This window comes from Sylvia atricapilla, chromosome 9 (genome assembly GCF_009819655.1).
Source record: "Sylvia atricapilla isolate bSylAtr1 chromosome 9, bSylAtr1.pri, whole genome shotgun sequence".
NCBI lineage: Eukaryota > Metazoa > Chordata > Aves > Passeriformes > Sylviidae > Sylvia > Sylvia atricapilla.
In genome coordinates, this window is record NC_089148.1 from 23976302 (window position 1) to 23993746 (window position 17445).

The 17445-nt window shown below is 45.8% G+C and overlaps 1 protein-coding gene across 2 annotated transcripts; it reads right to left on the minus strand.

The window, feature by feature from the left end:
* Positions 1-13325: 13325 nt before the first annotated feature.
* On the minus strand, positions 13326-17397 carry TYW3 (tRNA-yW synthesizing protein 3 homolog). Of its 2 annotated transcripts, XM_066325296.1 has the most exons (6): positions 17230-17397; positions 16698-16778; positions 15838-15936; positions 14970-15041; positions 14568-14701; positions 13326-14378 (listed from the first exon to the last, which is right to left on the minus strand). In XM_066325296.1, exons 1-6 carry the CDS (start codon positions 17386-17388, stop codon positions 14174-14176), a joined length of 750 nt encoding a protein of 249 aa, XP_066181393.1. In that variant the 5' UTR covers positions 17389-17397; the 3' UTR covers positions 13326-14173. The 2 variants fall into 2 exon arrangements, with proteins under 2 accessions (XP_066181393.1, XP_066181394.1); XM_066325297.1 differs by lacking the exon at positions 16698-16778.
* Positions 17398-17445: the final 48 nt, after the last annotated feature.

A 17445-nucleotide genomic window follows, 5' to 3' on the forward strand; every position in this document is an offset into this window, starting at 1 on the left:
TGCAAGCAGAATCTGAGACATGTCTGATATGAAACTCACTGAAAATAACATGACTTTATGTGACAGCCAAATAAAATAGGGGACTTGGGATTCAGCTATATAAGCAGGAGCTTGTGCTCAATTTCCTGTAATTTTTAATTTTCATACATCTCATTTTACATTTACTTTGCAAAAAAATATTTCATGACTTTATTTTCACCCTTGCAACTTGTTGTTTTGCTATTTAACTCTGCAGGAGATTGGTTTTTCACTTGGGTGCTCGTCCAGGCCCCAGACTGTGCTGCCAGGGGAGGGAAGAGTTCCGGGAGGGGTCTGAATAAGCCTGGGGACTGCTCAGGGTCTATTTTTAGTTCCCTTCAAGCCTCAAGGGCAGTTTTGGTTTTTTATTATTTTTTTTCTCCCCACAAGAGCTGAGCATCTGTTCACCATGGCAGTTGTCCTGCCCATCCCTGTGTCTTGCATCAAGCACCAGAGAAATGGTGTGGGGTTGGGAATGATGCTTCCAGCAGCCCCGGGGAGTTCTCAGGCTCTCCCTCTCTTTCTTTTTTTTTTTTTAAATGTGGAGTAGTTACTCTTCCCAGGGTCACAGCACTGTGCCACTGATTTCCTTGACATAACTTCTACCCAAGGTTAATAATATGGCACCTTTTTTTGTTGAAAACTACTAAGGGCATTCTCAGAGTGCACAGGGACTTGAATATCTGAATTACATACAATGTCAACAGCCTTGGCTGTTTTACTTCTGTGGAGTGAGTGTAGAACTCAAATTACTCCCTCTGCTTCTGCTCAGATCTCACTTGTGCTGCCCCCTTTGAAAACCAATTTTCCTGTCCTTTCCGTGTTTCCTTAGAGCATGTTTCTGAAGCTACTGTGAACAAAACTGTGGACAAAATCGAGGGATGCTCACACAACTGCTTCAGTTTTTAATTAAAGTCCAATAAGTCAACTGGAGATAGTGGAGACAGAGAATTACAATCATCAAGGTGGTTTTCTTTCTTTCCAACCATTAATTTCTGTCAATACTAAGAATTTGTGTCTTGGCACTGAGACCCCTTTACTACACGGGGTAGAGCTGCCTGGCATGATTCGGGCATAGCCAGAGTGTTCACTCCTCTTTGGCTCAGTTTTGGAAACAGGTTTCATATCTCCATATGCCACTTTGATTGATTCAGCTTTACTCTCTGCCTCTTGAATCTTAAAAAAGTTTTCACCTTATCACTTACCACAGAAAACACGTTAGAAATTGTGCATGACTGAAAAGTCAAGCCCAGTTCAAAGATTTCTCTTGGAAATGTGCTGAGGAAGCAGGGTTTGTTCCTGTGTGCTCTGATCACCCAGCCTGGATCCTCAGCAGTCAGTGGTAGATGATAACTCCAGAGTCAGGGGAAAGAAACCTTCATCTTCTTTCCCAGAACAGTTAAATTCAACAGCAGTGAACAACTGGATAGTGTGAACTCCCAGGATCTCTCAATGCCTGCACTAGAAAAGCCCCTAATTAGATTAAAATGGCAGGAGGGATGAGGGAAGATGAGCAGGGAACCAGGTTGCCATGAGTCTGCTATTGACAGACTTCCTTGAAAGACTTGTGCTGGCTTAGGCGAATTACAACCTCAGCTGAGAGATTTATAGAGATATATACAAACATGTCTGGCACTTGAGGCTGCTTGAAATTTCTGCCCCGAGTTTTTTATTAGTTCCAGTTCTAAAACAGTGCAAGCCATTTCTCTAACCTTCAGAACACTGCTAATATGGGGTAGTTATACATCCTGCTCCTAAACAACTCTGAATGAATACTGGTCTCTTTGATTTTGTGAAGGTTGGAGAATTCCACAATGACAACCCTTGCAGACCCTTGAAAATTGACAGAAGTGGGAAAAGATTGGTGTCTGCTTATGTTTTAACTTCCTGTGGACCAGTCAGTTTGAGCTGCTGCTCATCTGATATCCTGAACTGTCTTGTTGAGTCACTTTCCTCTCCGATTTTGATTTCTAGTTCTTTTATTAAGCTCAACTTAGCTCCAGTTGGCATTGCATGCCACTACTTGTCATGTTAGAAGTTTGTTTACCTCCCCACAGAAATATGTTGTGACAGATTGATCATCAAAGGGCTCATTGCTTTCACCTATTCTCTGTCTCAACACTTTGCTGGCTATTTGGAGACCTGTTTTCCAGCTGACATTGTGGATGCTGCCAGAGGAGTTGGAGTATTTGGAGTCCAGCAGTCTCGTGCTTTGCCAGCTCTGGGCAGTGCCAAAGCCAAACTTTCACAAAAAGGTGAAATGTGCTTGGTTTCACATGTCATTTATTAGCTGTTTTCAGATATTATTTATCAAATGATTGATACATTCAGTGGTAGAAAACATGGGACTAAATTCTTGTTTAAGACTGGTTGAAAACAGCTCTAGGACAAACCAAGAAAGGACCACTGCCCTGACTATCTGGTGGGCTGGAGGTGGTGCTCTGGTTCACATTGCAGGCAGGACTTTAAATCCTACAACTTCACTCAAATGGTTTAAACCATGGGAAACTGATAAAAAATAGATAATATTTCATAGAGAGGTATTGGGGTGATGCAAATGGGATCCTCTCTGATGGGCACCTTTCTGGGTCTCCTTTGGGAGCAGAAAGCTGTCTAGGGTTCTGTTCTCAGTGTCCCACACTGCTCCCTTATGTTTTCTCGCACAGAATATGAACGTTTTCTTGCAGCCAGACCCACGAAGCCAAGATGTGAGGTTTTCCCTGAAGTCAGAGTTCCCAGGACCTGCCTTGTCCTTACCTGGGCTGTGTCCAGTGCGGTGTGTCAGCAGTGGGATGTGTGAGGTTAATTCTCTGTGCCACACACCCACCTGTGAGATGGGAGTCATCCCAGCAGGAGCAGACCCCAAATGACCAACAGCTCATTGCATTGTGTCAGGAATAAAGTCTGGGCAGAAAACAGGATTTTTTTTGGCTTCAGCAGACAAAGTGAATCCCTTGTGAAAAGAATTTGAAATTTCAAGTGGAAATATGCGGAAGGAGGGAAGAATGTACAAATAATGCCAAGAAACAGATTCACTTCTCTGGCACAAAATATGAAGAAGCCTTTCTAGCTGGTGGTGGGGGACCCAAAAGCAACATGGTGATCAGAAGTGAATAAACTGAGTTCTCTTTTTATTCCTGTTAGGATAAGTAATTTTCAGGTAAGTTGATAATATACAATATGTTGTGAAATCCCTTTTAGGTGACAAGAGCAAGAATAAAAAGCAGATTCTGTGTGTGTTGGAGACATCAGTCCATGTTTCACTGGTGAAAACAAACAGAGCAGGCAGTTCATTTGAGTGAGGCTGTGGCTGTATACAATGAGCTCATCTGGGTCCAGGTGCAGACATCAAGGAAACATTTGATACTGTGAACTTCCTAAAACTTCAAATGCTGGTATTTCTAGAAAGTGAGTTATTTAATGTAAGTGTAAATACCAGTCAAGAAAGGGAGCTGCTTTTCATAGCTTGGGAAGATGTGCATTCTCAATACAAATGTAATTAACCATTTCATACCTTTGCACACCAGGAAAGGGTTTGATGATGTAGGAACTATGGCATTAGACCTCTATGCTCTGTGGATTCTTGAAACTGTGACAGCATTGCCTATAGTTTTGCCCGAAAACTAGACATGAGGTGTCTTCTCCCTGCAAAACTGGCCCCACCTGCCCCAAATCAGGGGCTGTTCCCACCTGCTCTTTGCAGACTCAGCTTGGTGATTTTCTTGCTTTCACACCCCTGGGCTCCTTCCTAGAATCAGCCTAGAAGGGTGCCCAGCCCATGGCATGTCAGAGGGGACCTGTGGCTACCATCCTGCCCAGGGTGGAGGGTCCTGGCTGGGACCCAGGGGCTGTGCCTGGGCAGGACAGGCCACTGCAGGGGCTGAGAGCAGCAGATTCCCACCAGCTGTTGGGTGTCTGTGTGTGCATCAGAAAAGCTGATGGTTTGTGTTCATGGATGTGTTAAGAACTGGAAATTGCTTTAGGCTAAGCAAACCATTAATTTAACATTAGTAAGGAAGACAGGCCTCTGACTGCATTTCAATTTTTTTCTACATTGTTCTACATTGGAGAGCAGGAATTTGTATTTTTTTTCACTCTTTGCCTCCTTTTAAGAAAGATTTTTATGCAGTTTTTAGGTTGGTAAAAAATAAAGACAGCAAATGGTCCCCTTTGTAGTGTTGTTAAGTGAGGGGACATCAATGTAGTTTAACACATTAGGTAGGGAATTAAATAAGAGTTTTGGTTAGCAAAATTTCAGGCCTCTACTGTCTCGCAAAACTCTACTGTCTGCAGATGTTTATTCTCCTAAATACAGATACCAAATCTCTTCAGATTCTAAAGGCTGTTTTACACTTGTTTCTCAGTTTCTAGTCCTACAGAAAGCTCCTTACAAGTATTGTCTAAAATTCTTAACATTTTGGCCTTCACTGGCATATTTAGATCCCAAAATGTATTGATCATACCTTTGTGCGGGACTAGAAACAAATTACCCTGGGTCAAGTTCTGTTTATACAGTGGACTGCTCTTGCAGAATTACCTCCTTGACTTAATAACTTCCTTTTGGATGACATTTCTGCCAGAAAGAAGACAAATTGGCTGAGGTCAGTGTGGGATCAGCTCAGCGTGCAGGAGGAAATTGTAGTGGACCAGTTAAATTGTGCCGGGTCTGCCCCAGCGTGGTGGGCACAGCCCAGAGCCTCTCCAGCAGAGTCCTGCTGCACTGTGCCCATCCCAGCCTTTCTGGAGCCGAGGGAATTCAGCTGGAGCACTGGCTGTGGATCAGATAGCACGGGGATCCTCTTGGCTCTGCACAGAGTGTGTGGCAGCCTTTCAGAGCGCCTGGTAAACGCAGAGTGACCCCAAAGGGCTCCTGGGTCTCTGCAGATGTCACACAGCGAGATGCTCCTGCACGTTCCTCTCACTCATTCCTGCAACCTTCCTGGAAATTGTTGTCTTACAAGTAGCTGGGAGCTGAAAGCTTGCAGCTGAGCCTGTTCTCATCATCCACAACGGCAGGGGGGAGGATGCTGAATTTGCTTCCTGATGAGTGACATTGAGGCACAGGTCTGAAGGACTGGATGCAGATCCCATAATCCCACTCTTGATGAGTACCTTGGTGCTGCTCTTTGTAGATCTGTATGTTATAATAGAACACATTATGGTAAATAGAACATGTTACGTTATACAGAACATACTTTATTTTTGTTATGTATTTAACATTATTTATTTTACTTATACATGTAAAACCAAACAAATCCGACTTGGTGAGGAGCAGTTCTGCTGAAGTCAGTGGCTTTATATTGTATGGAATTGATGGTAAGAGAGCAGTGGAAGCTGCAGGCACTGGTCAGAGTGGCACCAAAACCTTTTCAGAGCCTTTGCAGAGGTAGTTGAGAAGTTGAGCACCCCTCGGCTGCCTGGCCATCCACAGCATGCCCTGTTACCTGGGGAGGGGCAGGGCCACCCCTGCAGTGCTCTTCCTGCACCTCAGCCTCCTCCAAAGTGCACCTCCGCAGCCCAGGCACAGAGGGGAAAAGCCAACAGCCAAACTGCAAAATGTTTAAAATGGTGGCATTTCATTTTCCCTTGGCAAATAGTTCTACTTCTTCTGTGTTCTACAACAGGAGAAATGTAAAAGCCCTCCTTTGAATTAAGCTCTTTATCCTTTGAAGTTATTTTGGATTTTTTTTCCACATTGGTGATGTAATTTATGTAAATAATCATCTATCTATGAAAGGAGTGTGTCTGTCAAAAGCTGAAATAAAAAACATCCGTCATTTTGAAGTGATTAACATTCTCCAGATGTTTAAATCATCAGATTTCAGGAGTTTCCCTTTGTTGTGATAATGATATAGTATCCAGAACAAGAATGTTTACTTTTTTGTAGGGGTCAAACATAGATTTTTCACAATCCTATTAAAGCAAGCAGTTTATTGTAATTGTATGTGCAGATGAAAGCATATGCAGTTATTATTATTTCCCTTAATTGTAAACTGCTGCTGGTAATTTTACTGTAAAACTGAAACAAAAGGAACATACTTGAAAGGACCACCACTGCCCACTTATGTAATCAATTTATAGATGTCAAGTTTGTACCAAGATGGTTATCCCTCTCCCTGGAAGGCCCGGTGACAGGCTGCCACCCTGCAGCGCAGCCTCTGCTCCGGGGGCTGCCGGAGATGGAGCTGATAATGGGAAGTGACAGCTCTGAACCGCTGCACTCCAAACGTGCTCAGCTTCAGGCTGCGGGGAGGAAGTGAGACACGCTTTCCTTCCTGGAGCTGGACCTTGTGGCTGACCGAGAGAATTGTGCCTGTCCTGTACTGGCCAACCGCTGCGGTGACTGGAACCACAGCAGCCTGACACAAGGAAAAGGAGGGGAAAAATCTTGGAAAAGGGGTACACGTGAAAAATGGACCATTTCCTTTTGCTCCCATAGTCCTTGCAGAGCAGCAGCCCTCAATGCATAAAACTGGCCAATGCATAAGATGTGTGGCTCTGACAAGTCACCCCACTGGCAAACTCCTCAGAGCAGACAAACTCCAGCTAGGGAGGTCTCTGGGTGGGCTGATGGGGAACAGCAACTGGCCAACCTTTTCCAGTGGTTCTTTTTAACAGAACCTCTCCTAAAATATAAATATGGAAAAATGAAATCCCTGGAAAAATACTAGATAATTGTTTTACACAAATACCCACAGCATCTACCCCAAGATTTCAATTGAGCTGAAACTTTAACTAAGGATTGTTCGAAGTATAACATTTTTTCAGTTGACGGAAGGTTCTTGTCAGGTGAGCAGATACACCCTGGCGGAATGTTGCAAAGACAGGGGAAGGTTGGCCCTGTGACCATTGATGCCTCTGTCCCCAGTTTCCCCTCAGGGATGGTTTTGTCACCCATCCCCTCTCTGGCTCCAAATGGGCTGTTCTTAGAAAGAGACACAACCTCTGGGAGCAATTTCTTCTGTGTCCCACCCAGATGAACTGGTGGTGTGGCTGATGTTAATGAGGCACCAGCCCCTCCAAACTGACACTTTGAAAATCATGTCTGAGGAACAGGTGAGTTACAGACATGCACTAAATACCTGTTCTGCTGCATTTGCAGTTTCCAGAAGCAGGAAACATCGGTTTTATTATTTTTTCACTGCCTGTTTTTTTTTAGCACTAGCCTTCTAATGCAGCATCATATCACATTACATGGTATATGTTGCAACAATTTACGTTGCATTACCTGGCACAGCCTGGTCCCTGTGCTCCCAGGACCTATCACACCACTGGAGTTGGGGATTTGGTGCTTTTCCATTCCCCATGGTGGTAGGGACATGCCAGTGGCCCGTGGAAGTGTGTTTTACTGAGTTAGCTGACACAGAGTTCCTGCCTGCAAATGGGCTATGAGGCAAAACTCAGCTATTACAGAGCACTAGCAATTAAAGGCATGAGGCTGATGCTTGTGGCTTCCTGCAGATGTGCTGATGGGCTGCTGAGCCCAAAGTGCTGCTGGTGGTTCTGTGCCTGGCCTGCAGCAGGGTGGCCCTGGTGGGGCTCTGCTGCCTTTTCTGCACAGGCACCACTGCTGCCTCCAGGTACGGGCTGGGGGCCGGGCTGAGCCCTGGGGTCTGCCAGGCACCAGCCCCCTCAGCTGTGCTTCACACCTCTAGAGCTTGGGAGGAGCTCTAAAATACAATATGCTAGCAAAAAAAAGATAATTTCTGGAAATAAATGGTATAAATACAAATTCTTGGCTAAGCTCTGAGTTTCAGGTAAACTAAACTCAACTCCAGCACCCATCAGTGCTTCTGGCTTACTTCAGCTCTTGAACAAATTACTTCAGCCCTATTTTTCACATAACTGCAGATCTGATATGTACATGGAGCCAGATGACAACCAGCCAGCTTCATCTGCCTTCTTTCAACTTCATTCTTGGAAGTAAAGTTCACACAATATTTTCACAGACATCTATCCCTCTATCCCTCCCACCGTCTCCCCATCAAAAGAACCCAAAGAAAAAAAAAAAAAAAAAAGGAGGGAAAAAAAAAAAAAAAAAAAGGGACACATGAGGAAGGCAATGGGAGAATAAACGACAAACACAAAATGCAGTTCACTTAAAAATATCTCTGCTTGATGGAGGCTAAAAGGTGGCAGCTGTGCCAAAGTAGTGGACCCTAAATCACTGAGCAAAAAAGAGCAGGGAAGACTGATTGCTCCCAGTACTGTGGTGAATGTGTGCTCTCAGCCACAAATCAAGCAAGCTTAAAAAAAAAAAAAACAACCCAGAAAAAAAAAAAAAAAAGACTCAATCAAGGCAATAATGGCCTCCACTTCACAATCAGACAAGTGCTTCTACTTCAGAAATCCTACCATTTATGGCTGATTGCTAACCCTGGCCTCATTTCTAATCTAAAGGGCGAGTAATAATTTGGAAAAGGAATTATAACAACTTCCCAACCATTTGGTAAATCGTCATTACTTTAAAGGGGTGTTGGGGAGCTGTTGCTGTTTGTCAGACATTTTTTTCCTGCTACCGCTCTCCTACTTCCACCACCCCTTTTCTCCTTGATCTCACACTGGAAGTGATGTACAGTGGAAATATGTAAGAAAGAAAAGTCTGGAGAGATCCTTTGACTGTGGGACTCTGACATGTAGAAGTTTACATGAAGCACAGAGAGGTGAAATGGCTCTTCCCTTCGCTGCTGTGTGGTGCCCAGGAATTCACGCAGGGATCAGTGGTGCACTGAGCATTGTTCCCAGCCCAGGGGCTCTGTGTGGGTTCCCTGGAGTGGGAAACCTTCTGCAGTAGGAACTTCCCAAAGGAAAGGAAGAGGATCACCCATGCAGGTGGATGGGTGATGTGGGGTGCTGGTGCAGCAAGATGGGTGATGTGGGGTGCTTCCCACCCCTGGTCAGGGGCCACCCAGTTGGGTGGAGCTGGTGCTCTGCTGTCCCAATCCTGCCTGGACTGTCTGGAGTGGGCAGAGGGACATTGACATTTAACCCTTAGGTTATCCTGATGGGAAGTACCATGGAACCCTGGTACCTGAGCTGCATTTACTGCCTTTGTTTCCTGGTTCAAGTAGGGAGAACTGCATCTGTAAATATTTCAGTGAATATTTTTTCCAGCATCTTCTGCAAGTCTGTTGTGATTCTCACATGCACATCAGAGTTGATCTTAGAGGCTATTCCAACCAAAGCAATTCTGTGATTGTAGGGTTTTCTAGGGAGAAAACATCCTAACAGAGGACTTGGACGATGCTCCTTCTGGCTATCACCTCTGAGGGCCACCAGCTGCCCTGGACAGAACTAGGGACTTTGCCAGGTACTGGTGTTCTCAATGATAGAGTGTTTAAAAACAGATAAAACTTAATACAGAAAAAAAAAAAAAAAAACAACAAGGGAGGACCTGTGCTGCGGGAGACCTTTGCACAGCTTCACCTGGGTTATCTATTCTAATCCTGTGGAAATCATGATAGTGTTTTGATAATAGCAGACATTTGTGATCAAAATACCTCTTATTTCAATGATTCAAGGACAAAATGGGATGCCATTGTCTCCCTGGATGAAAGATGTTTTGTGAAAGGTATGATCAGTGTGTTTGGAGAATGACAAAATTTCCTCCTATCTTGGGAGGTAACTGCAGCACCAGCTGTGCAGCACTGAGTCCCTTACTCCTGGTTTATGCTGTGAAGGGATCTGTGTCACAGTTATTTATGTCTGTATTTTAAATATGATTTGAAAAGAGACTGATTCAAAAATTTTCAATGACCCAGTGAAATCTGAACTACTTACAGCAATACAAGAAGTATAATGCTTCAATCAAAATAGCAACTTGGAATGTGTTTTATTAAACAGAGTTCATTTAATATTACCCCAGAGTGCTGTGGATGTGAAAACACATTCTTGAATTGGAACTTTCATATCTAGGTAATAGGAATGAAAGGAAAATGGTCATTTTTAATACTGTACATTTTGGGCCAAATTCTGATCCCATATATAACTACCCACAGCATTCCTGCGTGTTTTCCAGACCTGGTGTGTCCCTGGATCCAGTATGTCACTACGAGGTCAATATATTGCAGGAAAAACAAGTAGACCCTGCACAGAGCTCTAAGTAAAATCCTAGTAGATTTAACTTCCCCATCACCCTCTCTGCAGTATTTTCAAGATGTTTCCACTGAGAGAAAACAAAACAAGGCTCAGGCTAAATGCAATCGAAGAAAACTCTCAAACAAGACATCAAGGGATGCAAAATAACAGAAAAAAAGAGTGGATTATATGCACAAACTCTGTGTTTCCTTTGTAAATATTCCTTGATTTTTTGTTAGCTATGTTATGCAAAAATATTCAGAAGAACAGATTATGAAGAGCAGTGCTGTCCATGTAACATGGATGCCGAATCTGTCGGGACGAGCAGTTGGGAAATGACGGGAGCATTTTTATCTCCATTAGCAGAGAATTGCTGATCATCCCAAGGAAAACAAGCTTTCCTTGCCAGCTGTTGGGTATTTCGGAAGTTCAAATTTCTCCTATTATCAGCCGGAGCGTGAGCGGGGAGAGGCACAAGCGCTGATTTCTCCCCGCAGGGGCGCTGGGCGAGCTCGGCGGCCCCGAAACCCCCGGTCCCGAACTCACTGTCCCTGAACCCCCGGTCCCGAACTCACTGTCCCCGAACCCCCCAGCCCCCAACCCCCCGGCCCCGGGTCCCGATGCCCCTCGGTCCCGCCGCCTCCAGGCACCCACCGGGACATGAAGTCAAGGAGGGACCGGCGGAGCAGGGCAGGCGCTCCCCGTGCAGTATTGAAATACGATAAAACAGAACTTATTAGGTCCTTTTTTAGCGAAACGGAAAATCGTGTTCTGTTACACACGGAGGGAACCCCGGTGTCTGTACGAATTCTCACCCGCCTTTAGCGCGGGTCGTGCCGGCACCTTCCACCTCTGCCCGAATCCCCGAGACAGAGGCAGCTGTCACCGGCCACCGAGGGGATGTGCCGAGCACCGGAGTCTGCCCGCGCAGCATCGTCCGGTGCGGAAGAAAGCCGGGCTGTGCGGGATGGGAGAAAGCCGGGCGGTGCGGGATGGGAGAAAGCCGGGCTGTGCGGGATGGGAGAAAGCCGGGCGGTGCGGGATGGGAGAAAGCCGGGCTGTGCGGGATGGGAGAAAGCCGGGCTGTTCGGGATGGGAGAAAGCCGGGCGGTGCGGGATGGGAGAAAGCCGGGCGGTGCGGGATGGGAGAAAGCCGGGCGGTGCGGGAATGGGAGAAAGCCGGGCGGTGCGGGATGGGAGAAAGCCGGGCTGTGCGGGATGGGAGAAAGCCGGGCGGTGCGGGAATGGGAGAAAGCCGGGCTGTGCGGGATGGGAGAAAGCCGGGCTGTTCGGGATGGGAGAAAGCCGGGCGGTGCGGGAATGGGAGAAAGCCGGGCGGTGCGGGATGGGAGAAAGGCGGGCTGTGCGGGATGGGAGAAAGCCGGGCGGTGCGGGATGGGAGAAAGCCGGGCGGTGCGGGATGGGAGAAAGGCGGGCTGTGCGGGATGGGAGAAAGCCGGGCTGTGCGGGAATGGGAGAAAGCCGGGCGGTGCGGGAATGGGAGAAAGCCGGGCGGTTCGGGATGGGAGAAAGCCGGGTAGTTCGGACAGGGGTAGAGCCGAGGGGTTCAGGATGGGGGAGAGCCCCGCATGGGGTAGAGCAGGCGTCCTCTGCCAGCTGGGTCAAGCACCCAACAACAGGGCTCTGAGTTGTCAGAATTACTCAGCAAAAATCACAATCACAACTATGAAACTTGATTCTGAGAAAAAGATTTCTCTGTTCTTGGGATCCTGCAGAAAATGAAAATATGCCTTTTCCCCTCCAGTATAAAATTACCAAAATAGCGTATCTGCTCAGGTACCATAAATAAACTGCATCCAGAAAGCAGAATAAGATATTTCATGTAATCTTTATACTGAATTTGGGAGTCATTCTCTGATTAAAAAAAAAAAAAAAAAAGCTGAGGATTCTCTGACCTTGATCCCAGGTAGCTGCCTGCTGTCACCACTGCTGGCACAGCACGTTTGACAGCAATTCTTACTGCCTTTATTTTCTCCTGGTATGAAGATATGAAGTGAGCAGATCAGGGAATTTAGGCATCTATGTAATTTTTTAGATACAAATTTCTCTCTCACAAAACACCCAGCATGTTCCCCTGGGGTAGTTCCAACTATGAGTAGATCAGAAGTGAAACATCTCTCATAATATCCCACTATGTAAAATCAAATTGACAATATATTGCAAAATAATTGTGTATTTTCAGCAAACAAAAGTACTGAAGATCTGCTAAGCCTCCAGTGCATGATACATTTAATATGATAAATTTAAAAAACTTGAGACTGATTATAAATAAAGTTAAATTGAGACCTGGTTAAATTCAAGTAAAGCCTTGGCAGGAGTGGAGGCTGAGAGGTGCAAAGCTGCCCTGCTCTGGAGAGGTTTAACCCCACATGAAAACACTGATTTCACTGCACTCTGCAGCCATTACACCCATGCTCTTGTAAAGCAATTTAAGTACCTGAATTTCAGAGGAAGAAGCAGTTTCAAGCGAACACTTGTGCTCCTGACATCTGTGATTTGCATGTACAGAATTATCCCAGTGAAGTCAAGTGACTTTGTACCCAAGTGCATGGATGTGCTGGGGAGCACAACTGGCTCAGAACCTGTGGCACAACCAGCTGGAATGCTGCAGTGCTGATTTGAGTAGTTGCCTGGTGTGGATGTGAAATATTATGGGGTAAGAAATGACAGTCAATTCCTGGAGTGAAGGAACCCATTTGCCTCCCCTGAAACAACTGAGTGCACAGGGAGTGAAACTGTAATTAAAAAAAATTTAACACAGTGAGGGCAAGTACAAAAATACCTTTTAGATTAATTAAGTGGCTAAACACACTTACAAATGGTAAAGATTTCAGTTTTAGGAGTCTTGCTGCTTATTGGTGAATTTCCTTTCAGCCACAACCCCCAGAATCCCCTTTTCAGGGGTGCTGCCTCTGGATGCTCTTCCCAATGGCTCTGCACATTTACAGCCCAACAGAATCCCATACAGCAGCTGGAAATAAAACAGCCCAACAAAATGAACCTCAAAACGAGCTGGTGGAACTCGGGTGAGGTGAGGCAAGGTGTGATGATCCCTGGTATAAGGGCAGAGGGGAATGGAGGAAGGCATTGCTGGTCCCAGAACAGCATCAGGGTGGTGAAAACACCCCACCATCACCCTTTTCAACCTTGGAGGGAGTGTGAGAAAACCCAGAAAAACCTTGCAAAAAATGTTCTACATACTGAAGTAACATGTTTCCCTGATCTTTGTTTATTTTTCTTGTTGTAGGGTCTTGTTTAGTTTTAGTATGAGGTTCCCAACAGTCTTCAACCATTGGAGATGACTGGAATAAAGTACCAAGATACCAACAGTTAGGGTAACATTTTTCTGTTAAGATGCCAAGAAGTCTTCCTGAATTTTTCATCTTTTTCAGAGGAATGTGGGATCACAGCACACATCAGTTCCTGGCAAACTGTATTTCTCAGAATGTAAACACTGTAATGCTGTTACAGAGTCTGTGGGCACTACCTGTGGTCGGTGCTGGTGTTGTCAGTCCCTTGGGCCACAGCCAACAGACCAGCACCAGACATCTTAAGAAATGCCAGATGCAGACCAGGGTTCAGACTATTCTGAAATAGCCTCCTACAAAATCCACAAGCAACAACTACCTCCTCTGTGAGCAAGCACATGGTGCTACTTTGGGAGGTGTCTATGGCATTTCCACCTCATGTCTTGGCTGTCTCACGAGTAGATGGTCTTCAGTCTTCAGTGCTTGTCCCCAGCACCTCTTCCCTTCCCTGAAGGGAAGCTGGAAGTGAAATGCTGCCACAGAAAGGCTGCAGCAAACCAGTTATCCCTGGGACAACTGATGGAGTACCACATTGTTAATTCAACAGTACACTTAAAAAACTCCCAAAACATTCTACGGCTTTGTTCTCTGTGTCCTGTAGCTACACCTGCTCCCTGTTCCATTAATTACCTTTTTTTCTGCTCAATGTCCATGAGACATTACTACCTGGAGCACAGGAGTATATAAACCTCTTAGAAAGAGCATTACAATCATCTTTCAGTTCACCATTTGCTTTCAAATGTCTTAGTCTAGATCGTGATTTCAGCAAACAGATCAAGACTGTTTTCAGTCTCATCCTGGGCTCCCAGCTCCCTGCTGGGATGCGCCTGTTCCTGAGCAGTCCGTCTCTTTCTTCTGTGCACATACACGGAGTGGCCCTTCTCTGGCCCCTGGGGAAACACGGCGTCTGCAGGGTCAGCAGTTTCCAGAGCCAGCTCCAAGCCTTTGTGGAATCTAGGCAGAAACAATTCTGTAGTTAACTGTTTTCATAGATTTGCTCAGGATCTGCAAATTACTCTGAGAAACTAATGCTTTTAGAATGTAATCAAAACATGCAAGGGGAGAAAAGTGGTTACTAATGTTTTACTTAATATTGAAGAAAAAATTAGATGTCATGAACAGAACTGATGTATTCTTACAAACCTTTCAATCCTCCTTATGTTTTCTTCCATTTTCTGATTGGCTACATGTACCAGAAATTCAATATATTCTTCAGAGACCATCAATCTCCCTTTGTGGCTCAATGGAACTTCTAAGCAGTGAGTGCTCCGCACAGCCTGAAAACACAACATGATTTACCTGGGATAAAGTTTTTTAGTTTATGAAGTTTATTTAAACAATGTAGGGAGTCCATTATAGTATTATCCATCCTGCTTATCCATACCATTACTTAGGTTGCTGTCACCTAGTGCAGTGAGCTATTTCTTTGCTGTAGCATGCCCTGTGACACCTCCTAAGCACCAGTCAAGTCTTGGATCATACAGAAGTCAAGGTACACGTAACAACATGACTTTGTTACATCCCTTCCAGTAGTAGAGTCCTTACCATTGTAATTTTTCCTCCTCTGCCAACTGTAATACCAGAGTTCCTGAATCCAGAGTCAATAGCCACTGAATGCTGCAGAAAAAAATAAATGCTTAAACAGGTCTTGTACACTTTCACAGCAAAAAAATATCTATGGATGGGTTGCAATGCAACATACAATCTCAGTTCTGCAAAATAACTTATTCAAATCCTCTACCCAGACTTACTCAAAAATAGTTATATTAAAATACTTTTTAAGCTCAAACCCACAAATGGTGGGTGGTTTTCAGAGGCCCATGGTGGATCCTGGTTGCCTGAATGCACCAGTGCAGAAGGGATGTAATGTCTGTCTAGGGAGTGAACTGTTTTATCTCAGTGAGCTGGAACTCCACAGTGGTGCCACTCGTGTACAGACACGAGTGCACTGCAGCCCACGGGCTCCTCAGCTCCTCTGTGCTAAAGACAAAACAGGTACAGCACACAGTGCTCCCTGCAGCCCTTCTGGGACAGCAGAAGGCAGAGGCATCACTCAATGCAGTGAAAATGGAGCCAAATGGCCTGGCTGGCAGCAAAGTACTATCTAAAATCCATCCCTTTCTGCCAGTGAGAGCAGCCCAGGCCCCTCAGGTAGTGTTTCATGCTGCAGTCTGCTTCAGCTCGAAGGCTGAATTGCAGGTGAGTCATTTTTCCTTCTAAGTACAGTAAAACCCTCACCAAGTTTAAAGCTGTGTTTTCTCATCAGCTTATTTTACTATTCTAATTAATAAACACAGAGAACATCTGGGACTGTTTCTAAGTGCAACTGCTTACCCAGGAGCCAATACTTTTATTTTTGCAGGCAGGAATGTAACAGAACAACAATGCCACACTGTATTTGACGTGGTTTTACCAGCAGCTGTGCATCCTGCAGCTCCCGACACAGCACGTGAAGAACAAATGGTTCAAACTTGAACACAACATCACCAGTGGCTTTCTCTAGTGCTGTCATCTGGAAAATATTTATACAAAATTACCAAAATATTTATATAAAAATCAGAGCATTTCCTCTTATAAGAGTTAACAATACCCCACTACATCCTCCTTGGCCTGAAATTTTCTGACAGAAATTTTGAGCAAGCTTTGATTTGCTGGAACAAATACTAATGGAAACAAATATTCTGGAGGAGACTTTTGTGTGTGTGTGAGAATGTATATGTATGGTAAAGTGAACTACAAATCGAGTGAGAAAATATTGACCTTGCAACTGCTACTTTTGTGAGACAAAGCAATATATGCAAAGCATGGATTATTTTGAAAACATACTAAAAATTAAAAACCTTGCACTACAGACGTTTTTAATTTCACAGGATTTACTGACACAAAGTTAACAATGCAGTATAAGAACTTGCCCATTACACCACTTTCAGATGGGTACACCACTGTCTGCTTGCTCAGCAAGCCAGGCTCAAGAGTTTTTTTTACTCAAGAGTTTTAAGCATGACTCCAGACAGTAAGAAATTACATATGTTTCTGGACTATCAGCTGCATTATAGCTATGCAGATAATCTGATATTGAGTTTAAAAGCATTATTTTAAAACGGGTCTGAAAAATTTATTAAGCAACACATCTAAGCAAAAGTTAATTTTGAGAGTAGAATATCAATTCATCTCAGAAGAAGGAATAAAAACCCTTGGACACGATGTGTTTTCCATGACAGCAGGAGCATGTCCCTGAACATATCTAAAGGCTGTATCACACTGTGCCCTCACCACATCGCCTTTCACACACGGGTTGTGTGTCACCAGGAGCCACGTGCAGTTCTTCTTCTGGATCCCCGTGCCGTCCGTGTCCTAGTGGTGGGCAGAAACCATTAGAGCGGCTCCACAGCTCTCTGAGGTTTAATCTGCTGCTGATACAAGAACGGTCCTTGGAAATAAAGCGCGTCCCATTTAAATAACAGCCCGTTCGCCGTGTGCCCAGCCCGGCTTCGGCAGCAGCGCCTTGGTGCCCCCGCCACCGACTGGAGAACCGGGGTATGGACACGGAGCACCGGCAACACCGGGAGCTACGGGACCTCAGCCCCGTGCCGGCAAAATCCCCGGGACGGGCGGAACCTCCACACCGGCATCCCGGCAACCATTCCCCAGGACGCCCAACCCGGGTCCCGGTCCCGGTCCCTGCCCGGACCTACCGCCACGGTGACCCTCCCGGTCCCGGTCCCGGTCCCGGTCCCTGCCCGGACCTACCGCCACGGTGACCCTCCCGGTCCCGGTCCCGGTCCCGGTCCCTGCCCGGACCTACCGTCACGGTGACCCTCCCGTCGCACGAGCTCGTGGTGCAGAAGCGCTCGCGCGCGTTCAGGAGCCGCACGAGCTCCGCGGCCCGCGCGTCCAGCGCGCGCTTGCGGCTGGGGTCTGGCAACGCGAGCCGCTGCGCCTTGCGCCGCGCGAACGCCGCCATCGCGGGGGGACGGCGGCGCACGAGGGACAAATCTCCCCACCCGGCCGAGCGGTGGGG